Genomic DNA, 10,608 nt, shown 5'->3' with positions numbered 1-10,608 from the left:
TCGTCCTCCTGTCCTCCTCTCCCTCCTCTCCCTCATCTCCCTCCTCTTCCTCTTCCTCCTCTCCCTCCTCTCCCTCCTCTTCCTCTTCCTCCTCTCCCTCCTCTTCCTCCTCTCCCTCCTCTCCCTCCTCTTCCTCTTCCTCCTCTCCCTCCTCTCCCTCCTCTTCCTCCTCTCCCTCCTCTTCCTCCTCTTCCTCCTCTTCCTCCCCCTCCCTCCTCCTCCTCCTCCTCCTCCTCCTCTTCCTCCTCCTCCTCAGGACATCGAGGAGACGGTGACGGTGGCGCTCGGCGAGCTCCGTCAGCTGGAGCGGCAGGGCTGCAGACCGGCTCCCGACGTGGTCCTGGACACCCTGGAGCAGGTGAAGAACGGCCCCATCACCACCTGCTCCTCCGAGTCCCCGTCCCCCCACAGCACCCCCAGCACGCCGGGGACACCCGGCACCCCTGGCACCCCTGGGACTCCCGGCACTCCCGGTACACCTGGCACCCCGAGCCCTCTGAGTCCTCTGAGCCCCCTCAGCCCGCTCCCCGGACCTCCACCTGGACCTCCGAGGCCGAGCAACCCTTCCCCTGACACCCTGGGCTCCTTCAAACCTGTCGCGGCCGCCCGTATCGGCGTCCCCTTGAGGCCTCCTGCTCTGCGCCCCAAACCTGTGGTCCCGCCTAAGAGCAGCACCCCACCTCTTCCCTCGCCGCTGGACAAATCCTGCACCATGTGAGCCAAACCAGGCCGACCGTTAAAGGCCGAATCAGGCCTACCCGGGCCAAAACTGGGCCAGAAGAGGAGATCAGGGTACTGCTTAGTGTTTCTAATCAAAACATATGAGGGTAGAAAAGGTAGGAAGGACGAGAAGGGTTTTAATGTAGTAATAACTCTAATATATGACATGACCTATGATATGATATGCCATGATATTTATGTGTCGTCAGGTTGGTGTGTACTCTCTTGGTGTGTAGGAGTTTACTTTCTCCATGTATCGAAGCATTTATTAAAGGATAGCTAAAAGAAGGGACGATGAAGAGACACGGGAGCCGGCGTGGGCCGAGCTTCCTGACATGTATATGAAGAAAGAAAGAAACGTGGGGAGTGTAGTTCAGCTCCAGTTAAAATGTAGTTCTAAGTGACGTGAATGTTGGCTGTACTGTCATGACGGTAGAAGAAGAAGAAGAAGAAGAAGAAGAAGAAGAAGAAGAAGAAGAGTCTGTGGAGGGGTTTTTAGAGACTATCACGATCGGCTGCTGTATCTGTGACGAGAGACTCCATGAGGAAGGAAGAGAGGACACAAAAAACAACGTCTCAATGATATCTGTGTGACTGATTCTGATTTATTTTTCTATTCTGTTTCAGCTGCTAAGCTCACTTGTACACCTCAAACCACGAAACGCCTCCTGAGGTCGTCAGTGACACCAAACTCACATTATTTAAACCTTGAATGTTTCCAGTATTTAAACGACTGTTCAGCCATCTTATTGAATGTTCAGCGGGCCGCTCGTTCGGCGGCTCGCTCGACTTTTTTAACAGCCTTTCTTGTGTTTTATCTGAGAAAAAACCTGCGCCCCCAGATGGAGCTTCAAACAGGGTGAGTTAGGAGGTGGAGAGAGGGCTTGGACAGAACTTTTCTGGGATGGTAGGTGTATGATTTTGTTCCTGTGTGTGTGTGTGTGTGTGTGTGAGAGGAGTGTGTGTGTCCTGCTTGCCTGCCCTTGTTCTGCTCTCTTGTAAGTGCAGAAGTACTAGAATAGTGATAGATGATAGATTATTCATGCCTGCCTTGAGTGCCAGAACACGCAAATGCAAGTTTGGAGGGACAAACGAGTGCAAAAAGCATGCCACTTTCTATGTGTGTGTGTGTGTGTGTGTGTGTGTGTGTTGGGATAATAGTTTACCTGCTTGTGAAGTCACTGAAGTCACTACTTAACCTTAAATTCACAATAAGCTAACAGGGTGGGGCTTTGTGTGTAAACGCCCAAAAAAAGAGTCAAACACTTGAACAGCACACTGAATGTGGCCTCCGCCGGGCTGGTAACTGACGTGAGTGTGATCCAAATGAGACACGACGTGCAGAGACGGGTGCACATCTGTGTGTGTGTGTGTGTGTGTGTGTGTGTGTGTGTGTGTATGTGAAAGTGCCTTTTTTTTAATCCTTGTCTTTTTTGGGGGAAGTTGTGAATCCACTCACGCATGTCCTGAAACGAAGAGCAGCAGCACTCTGAATGAAATAATCATAAAGTGTTTAGTAGATTAACTGAATTATGAATTCTAGCATTAACCCATTGTGACATTGCACTTTGATGTATAGGATCGTGTACTTGGCATGTAGCATCATAACATGTTGGTGCATTTTAACTCAACAAGGGAGGTTTCTTTGAATGTGTTTCATAATAAAGGAAATGGTTTTTTGTCCGTTAGTGTTGCCGTATTTGAAAAACTGAGCGTCCTGAAGACGAGCTCCTCGTATAGCCAAATGGATTGTATCAATGTGTTGTATTTATATTATAAATAAATCGGATTAAATTAGAAACAAAGTCATTAACTGATGGAACCTTTCTCTAAATGAAATGTCGCTAAATGTTTGATTTGAACACTCAATAAACCTCCAGGTGTGTTCTGTGAAACGCTGGCTTTTCTACGTCTTTTAAAAACTTGTGAACACCTTGAACGCATCACCATTCAAACACACTGCAGAAGTTATTGTGTCAAGCAAGTGAACGCACCACTTTCAAGAACGCACTGGGTGTCAGTAAGTGAACGCATCGCTGTCAAAATGCACTGCAGTACTCTATAACAGTCATTGAAAGCACCATAGTAAACTACGCTGCTTATGTCAGCAAGTGAATGCATCTCTATTTTGCATACTGGCTCAGAGTCAGTGAATGCATCATCTGTTGAATACACAGCAGCGGTCAGTGAATGCATCACTGGAATACTGTTCCTTAGTATATACTTGAGTCAGTGAGTGCATCTTCATTTAGATAGTCTCAAGTGCATACTGGGTCAGAGTCAGTAAATGCATCATCTGTTGAATGCACATAGGCTGTTTTTTTTCCAGTCAGTGAATGCATCACTGGAATACTGTGCCTTAGTATATACTTGAGTCAGTGAATGCATCTCCATTTAGATAGTCTCAAGTGCATACTGGGTCAGAGTCAGTGAATGCATCACTGGAATACTGTTCATTATGGGCAAACTCAAGTGAATGCATCATCCGTTGAATGGACAGCAGCTGATTTTTTTCAGTCAGTGAATGCATCACTCGTTGAATGGAGTGGCTGATTTTTTTCAGGCAGTGAACACATCACTGGAATACCGTTCCTTAGTATATACTTGAGTCAGTGAATGCATCACCTGTTGAATGCACAGCTGCTGCTGATTTTTTTTCAGTCAGTGAACGCATCGTTTTTTTGGCTCCCTTGTATATACCCGAGTAAGTGAACACACCACTGTGATATTGCTTCCTAATATATACTTCAGTCAGTGAATGCATCCCTGGAATAATGTTCCTTAGTAAATACTTGAGTCAGTAAATGCATCTCCATTTAGATAGTCTGAAGTGCATACTGGGTCAGAGTCAGTGAATGCATCATACGTTGACTGCACAGCAGCGGATTTTTTTTCAGTCAGTGAACGCATCGGTTTTTTGTTCCCTTGTATATACCTTAGTAAATGAACACGAAATTTCTCCCTATTATATTCATAGGTCAGTGAATGCCTCACCATTTAAATGCTTCCTGTTGTGTATCTAAGTAACTGAACGCATCACGGTTCAAATGCATGAAAGTGTGTTGTGAATGCGTCTCCATTCATACAGTCTCAAGTTCATGCTGGGTCAGAGTCAGTGAATGCATCACTTTTAAAAAAGGTCACTCTGTGTAAAGTACATTTTATATTCCAGTACTTGAATGACTCAAATGACTCCATTATATCCTGAGTGTGTTATTATTTGCACGGCAGTAAACACTTTATATCAGTCAGTGAAGGCACCACTGTCCAAGTGGAGTCTAGTTTCTTTGTCAGTAAGTGAACGCATCACCGTTAAAGTAATCTGCACTGTGAAGGATGTCAGTGAACGCAACTCTGACAGTGTCCCTGTTATATACATAATAATAGACTTTATTTATAAGTTGTTTTACTTTAATGTTGTTTTAAATCTCTAATCTTCACTGATGTTGTTTTCTGTTCCTGAAGAAATGAGGACAGACGTTGAATCATCTCAAAGCTTTATTTAAACGTCTCAGTGATTCAAGCTGTGGATTAAAAAAAGAAAGGAAACACGTTAAAACATTTATTAAAGCAAAACAATTAAAATGTTTGATCCTTTGAAATAAAGAAAGCTTAAAGCAGCAGCAGCGAGTTCACAGAGGAAGTTAAAGTGTGCGTGTCTTTGGTCTGGAACGAGGGAACAGTTAGATTCAAACATAAAGAGCTGCTGCTTGGACCACAGGAAGAGATTAGAATAAAATCTGATGAGATTATTAATCTGAGAGAAATCTGAGAGCACCCGGTTTCTGTGTCAGCCCTTGGAGCCCGGTTTGAGGGTGCTGAAGGGTTTAGAGTTCCTCAGAGAGCTGGAGATCTCCTGCAGGAAGGCGGCGATGTGCAGATCCTTCTCAGACTTCCTGCCATCAAAGATGACCACCAGAGTGAAGTGCGGCTCGGGTCTCGTCAGGTAGTACGTGCTCTGGACTTTATCGTCGTAGAAGTGGACCACCTTGTCCAGAGTGTTGAGCTCGGCGGCGCGGTCTCCCATCATCATGATGACGTTGGGCCAGTGAGTGAGGGGCCGCTCTCCTGACGGCAGCGACACCACGGCGGGGAACTGCTCCACGCCCTTGGGTGCCTCCCTGTAGGAGTGCGGGTGGTGGTAGCCGTGTCCCTGAAAGCTCTCCAAACCACGGTTATCAAAAACCAGAGACACGTTGCTGGCGTCGTGTTTGCGGATGAAGGAGCAGATCTTGCCGTGGTAGTCCAGCGTGGTGCGGGCGGTCAGGGCTCTCATGTCAGCGGGCGCCGTCTGCCGGCTCAGGGCTTCGTGGAAGTAGAAGCTGAACTTGGCGAGGAGCGCCGCCTGGAAGCGCTGCAGCCACGTGTAGAGGTGCGGCGGCTGCACGGCCTTCTGGGACTGACTTCCAAAGAGGTGTTTGCGGGTTTCTTTCTGCCTCTGGAACAGCTGACCCCAGGCCGTGAGCTTGGAGTTGGCGCCGTGCAGGCTGAGCAGAGACGGCAGGAAGTGCCACTCTGAGATCTGAGCCTGGCAGCGCAGGAGCTGGTTCACGACGTCCACCTCGGTCTGGAAGCCCTCCTCCACGCGACCGAGGATCGGGTGGTGGAACCTGAGGGAGCGAGGGAGAGGAGGTTAGATGATGGTCTCTGGACTGAAGAGCAGCTTTCTCGTGTTTGATAGATTTCTAATCTCTAAACATTTTGTAGTTCATCTCAATCTTTTACTTTGTGTTCATTCAGCAGAAACCTTGTCCTGAAAAGTTCTGTCGCACCTAAAAGTCATCTTTAAAATAGTATCTGATATTTTAAAGCTCAGTGTGTTCTGGAGGTCAACGTCTTCCTCCAGCTCTGCAGACAGGAACATCACCTTCACCCCTCGCTGCACGCTCAGCAAGGTGATGTGTGCAGCGTCTCTCTGCGACCTGCTGCAGCTCCATCAACAGCTCAGCCTTGCGTCTACGTCCCTGCTCCAGCTGCAGGACACATTTCTGCTGACACGTCCCCCGGGAGGAGGTGGAATCACACACTGGCCATTTTAAGCAGAAAGTTTTCCCTCCTTCAACCCCGATACGTCACTCTCTGCTGAACAAGTTTCAGGCTTTTATCACACTAATTCCTTTTGTCTTTTAGAAACCAGGTCAGGGAGGAGGAGGAATGTAAGAGTGTAGATACTAATGCTTCATTTTAACAACCCTGCAGAGAAAGTCTGGAGCTTTATGTGGAAAATGATCTTAAATCTGAGAGAAAAACCTTCTTTAATTGTTCTTTATTTCAGATTTGAGTCCCTAAAGACTGATTTTCTTTAAAGTTTTGTACCTACTGAGTCTAAAAACATCTCAGGCATTTGCTTCTGTTGACTGAAACCAGAAAAACATCCACAATAGTTACAATAAACCAAAAAAATCCGGCTCTAGAGACTCAAATCAGGATGTAATTTCTCTCTGAAGGTGATTTAGATGAGGAATCTTAACTGTAGTTCCTGGTTTTACTGTGGTGATGTAAGAGGTATGTTTACTCCTGACCCCTCAGGTGAAGAACAAACACCTCAGGAGTAAGTCTTGCACTAAGATGGTAGAAAGAGGAACACACTTGGTGCTGTATTTGTGCAGGACGGCCTCCAGCGTAGTGACCAGCTCCTCCGAGTTGATGCTCTTCTGGCTGCCCAGCGAGTGCATCTTCTCGTAGAGGTCGGCCATCTCCATGCGGGCCTGCGTGAAGTGGCAGAGCTGCTCCGAGAGGTGAGACAGCAGGTCCTCCAGGTAGGAGGCGGAGCCCGGCTGGCTGTGACGCCCCATCGACATCACCTTCCTCAGCTCGTTGTAGAGAGAGGTGTAGATGGTGCGGATGGAGTCTTTGCGGCTGAAGAAGGACTGACCCCCTGCAGAGGGAGAGGACACAGAACACAGAGGCTCAGGAGGAGAACTGGAGGGAGCGTTTAATGGCTGACTTTGGAGGCTTCCTGTGATACAGCGCCATCTGGTGTTGGGTTTGTAAAACTGGCTTTGTGCCTTTTAATGAGAATATCCAGCTCTGCTCTTTTATTGTTAGTCTGTAAGTCACTGTGTTCATGCACAAAAACCAAATACACCTTGTTAGATTTAAAGATTTCTTTAATCAGTGATTTTTAAAGTTAAACTTTGAGTAGAAATGAACTAATTTTGTAGTTGCACGATGCATGGAGAGAAAATACTTTTAGATGATTTAAAGGGATATAAAATGATGTTTCTGACATGTTTCAGGGTTAAAACTGAGTGATGCATGTTGAATTATTAATATAAAGTGTACTGGGCTTGAGGTTTCTAGGCATGCAGCTTACAGTGAGGCAGTAGAAGTAGAGCTTTTTGCAGTACTACTTATTTGATAAGACATTTATTACTCAGATTACACCACTTTTAACCTATTATTAGACTTAAAATGCATATTTAAATATACTTGTTAGTTATTATAATGTGGCACTAAAGGTGGATTTATAATCAGAGGTGTCAAGTCACAAAGTACAAATACTTTACTAGCTTACTAAAGTAGAAATTTTGGATTCTTTGACATGTTTCTTCATTTTCAATGGGCATTAATGCAGCTGAAACGGGTGCAACCCAAATATTTCAACATTAATTAATCTAATATAACATTATAGTCATTATGGCCTTTAGAGACATGTTTGGGGAGGTGGGGTCGTGCACTATAGGCTCCTGTGGTTGCAGCCTAAGCTTTTGTCCTGAATGGCATTTTTCCCCTTACATTACTTTCACTTTTATACTTGAAGTAGTTTTGAAACCTTTTACACTTTCACTTGAATAAAAAGCTTGAGTTGAAACTTCAACTTCTACAGAAGCCTTTTTAAACCTTAGTATCTATACTTCTACCTGAGTAATTAATGTGAATACTTCTGACACCTCTGATTGTAATGTATTTTTGTGACTGGATGAGGAAGTTAAACTGAGCTTTTACACTAATCTGAGCAGAGTTTGATTTAATATGTGACTTTAACAATGTGTGCTGGACTAATTTAAATTGAATAAGCTGAAGACATATTCTAGTTATTATTGTATTATTTTTATATAACAGATAAAACAGTAAGACTTACCTTTTTATGTAGCTTTTAATTGGGAGTAGTTTATTTTAGCCCTGGACTGCATTAATATTATTATTATTTTAATCATTATTATCTAAACCATTGTTTTAACATGTATTTATTCACTTATTTATTTCTTGTGCTCATCTGATCTTATTAACTCTACCTTATTTTTAACTTTTCTTTCCACTCTTACTTATTTTATTAATTTTACTGTGTTGATTTTTAAGTTTTTCTTTTTTTTAATCATGCCTTTTATAATTTTAACATTGCTGTTGTTTTCTGACTGTCTGTTATTCAGTGAAGCACTTTGGGCTTACATGTTTTTATGTATGAAAGGTGCTTTATAAATAAAGTTGAGTTGAGTGTTGCTTTATTATCCAGGGAAATAGAGATATTTGTTAGAGGGGTGGGGGACCTGAAGAAGCTGAGAACATCCTTTGTTTTTATAACATTGTAGCACAAATAGAAACACAAACTCTCCTCATGTATTTTCTACTAGTGGCCTAAAACAAAGTCCCCTCATGTATTTTAACAGTGGCCTCAGACTCATCCAGTTTACCCATCTTCTGCCCCAGGAATGTCATGTGGTGGTAAGCCTTCTCCGCGGCGGCCAGGTGAGCCAGCGCGGCCAGCAGCGCGGCCCAGGACGGCCCCGCGCTCCGGCTGCTGTCCTTCTCCTTCTCCACGTAGTCCTTGGCCCGGTCGAAGGTGAACATGCCGAGCTGAGTGAAGAAGCTCTCCAGGATGGCTCTCTCCCGGGGGACGGGCCGCAGCTCCTCCACCTCCGACATGACTCTGACTGACCGGTTAGCTCCCCGGTTAGCAAGGCGACAGTCTGACGGTTTGTGGGGAAAACATCCTCCTGCTGACTAAAACACAGGAAGTTCACTCACTTTAAAACAATATGATATAATATTAATATATACCTTTTAAAATATATCACTAAAGGTCTTCTGTTTGTACTTAATATGACTTTAATTTAAAAAAACCTGCCTGTATTAAGCTAACTGGCTAAACAACCGACGCCATCTTGGTTACGTCATATGTAAATACAACGGAAAGTCAAAACAGTCAAAATACAAACGTTTGGCGAAATACAGTTAAAAGTAGTAATAAATATTTTATAGAGCAGTTTTCAAAAAACAAGTAACCAAAGGCTTTACATGGGCAGAAAAATACAACAAACACTTCTTAAAATCACAAGGAAAGATAAAGATTTAAAACATATTTTAAAAGACATCAAATTCCAATTAAATAACTAAATGAATACAATTATTTTAAAATATATTTCTTAAAATCAAATAATCAATCAAGCTTTATTTATAGAGCACCTTTCATACAAATCAAATGCAACCCAAAGTGCTTTACAGCGCTTCAAAAAAAAGAAAGAAGCAGAAATGAAACAATGGCAAGACATATTAGGGGAAAATAATAATAATACAAATACAAATAATAAGAATACAAATAAAAAATAAGAACAACATAAAATAAATTAGAGACCAATGCACACCAAAATAAAATATGTGTAATTCAAATAAGTTAAAGCTTCAAAATTAGGAATAAAAATAGTTCAAATAAATAGATTTAAAATGGGTAAGGATAAGAGTTGAAAAATAAAAGTAAGGCTAAAAATATCAATACAAATGAGTAGATAAATAAAAATTGAAAAAATTAATGAATAAGTACATCAAAATAGAATAAGATAACAGTTAAAATTACTAAAATAATAAAGCATATTTGAAATCAATATTATCATAAAAGGTAGGTAATAAAGTTGTTAAACCCGACATAAAAGCAAAATAAAATTCGGGTAAGATCAGGAAAGGCTCTACGGTCAAAAAACTGTTGAACTTTACTGGCACATAAAAAGATAGATCTGTGTACATATTAAACGGTGTGTGCTCATGTTTGGATATAAAATCAAATGTATTTTTTATTTATTTATTTATTTTATCAGTGATTTTCCTGATTGACAAATATGCAAAAGGACAGTTGATAAAGCATGACATGGAACAGCGGAAAACCAATAGAGAGTTTACTGGTAGAGAGTGGAAGGCATTGTTCAGAGTCCTGCTGTAATATAATAATAATAATAATAATAATAATAATAATAATAATAATACTAACATGATAGTAGCAATTGGAAAGTAGTCAGTTCAATACTGAGGGGGTAAGAGAAGGAACAAGTAAATAAATAATAATAATAAATAAATAATAATCAAATTAATTTCATAGATCTCTGTATATAAAGCATTTTATGTTTTTTCTGTCATATTCCAGTCTACTGCATTTCAAGGACTTGTGTATTTTACATCCTATTACACATTTATTGATCTATTTTCATTTTCACATTTTGTGCACATGTTCAATAAAAGTATTAAACATTAATGGATCCAAATATCACACCATATTTGCTTGTATAGTTAAAAATCTGAGTGCATTATAACATATATATATTTTTGGATGGGTCTAAATGTCTTTCTGAGCACAGTTTAAACATTCAGCACACACATCTGGGTGAGGGTTTAGACTAATGCATCTTTTAAAGTAGCAAACAGTAACTTCTGCTATGATCACAGCTCTGACTCTGCCGTGTTTGTAATTAATCATTTGAGTTTTTGGCCTTGTCCACTTAGATTTAACCATAGGATTTAACACAGCGGGTTGGATTCTTCTGCTTCAATGAGACTCCTGTAGTGATATTTAATTCAAATAAAGGACATTAATATTAAATCAGATTGGTCGTGGTGGAAATGTCCCCTGTCATCTGAGGATTCTGTCAATAAGTCTTTGTGAAACTGTTCATATAGAAG

The 10,608-nt window shown here is 41.9% G+C and overlaps 2 protein-coding genes across 4 annotated transcripts in view; one reads left to right on the top strand and one right to left on the bottom strand.

The window, feature by feature from the left end:
- The window catches only part of LOC117809677 (SLIT-ROBO Rho GTPase-activating protein 1-like), a 31,684-nt gene extending 29,069 nt beyond the window's left edge, over positions 1–2,615 (top strand). For both annotated transcript variants that reach the window (XM_034679132.1, XM_034679131.1), the window contains exon 22: positions 257–2,615. In XM_034679132.1, the coding sequence (XP_034535023.1) occupies positions 257–718 (462 nt within the window). In that variant the 3' untranslated portion in view covers positions 719–2,615. The remainder of the gene's footprint in view (positions 1–256) is intronic.
- A 1,585-nt stretch (positions 2,616–4,200) lies between these two features.
- Positions 4,201–8,873, bottom strand: LOC117809676 (KICSTOR complex protein C12orf66 homolog). Of its 2 annotated transcripts, none has more exons than XM_034679129.1 (4): positions 8,789–8,873; positions 8,355–8,664; positions 6,310–6,598; positions 4,201–5,330 (listed from the first exon to the last, which is right to left on the bottom strand). In XM_034679129.1, the coding sequence occupies exons 2-4, from the start codon at positions 8,584–8,586 to the stop codon at positions 4,511–4,513; spliced, it is 1,341 nt and encodes a 446-aa protein (XP_034535020.1). In that variant the 5' UTR covers positions 8,587–8,664; positions 8,789–8,873; the 3' UTR covers positions 4,201–4,510. The 2 variants fall into 2 exon arrangements, with proteins under 2 accessions (XP_034535020.1, XP_034535021.1); XM_034679130.1 differs by having other exon boundaries at positions 8,355–8,660; positions 8,789–8,851.
- Positions 8,874–10,608: the final 1,735 nt, after the last annotated feature.

Source organism: Notolabrus celidotus, unplaced genomic scaffold, assembly GCF_009762535.1.
Source record: "Notolabrus celidotus isolate fNotCel1 unplaced genomic scaffold, fNotCel1.pri scaffold_337_arrow_ctg1, whole genome shotgun sequence".
Classification (NCBI taxonomy): Eukaryota; Metazoa; Chordata; class Actinopteri; order Labriformes; family Labridae; genus Notolabrus; species Notolabrus celidotus.
This window is presented reverse-complemented; position numbering and strand designations above follow the sequence as displayed.

Bases quoted from the DNA above. Each gene is read 5' to 3' on its own strand.
- LOC117809676 (XM_034679129.1), bottom strand. From the start codon at position 8,586: ATGTCGGAGGTGGAGGAGCTGCGGCCCGTCCCCCGGGAGAGAGCCATC. The intron at 6,599-8,354 runs GTAAACTGGATG...CTCCCTCTGCAG, and splicing joins ATTCCTGGGGCAGAAGATGG to GGGGTCAGTCCTTCTTCAGC. The intron at 5,331-6,309 runs GTGTGTTCCTCT...TCGCTCCCTCAG, and splicing joins CTGCACAAATACAGCACCAA to GTTCCACCACCCGATCCTCG.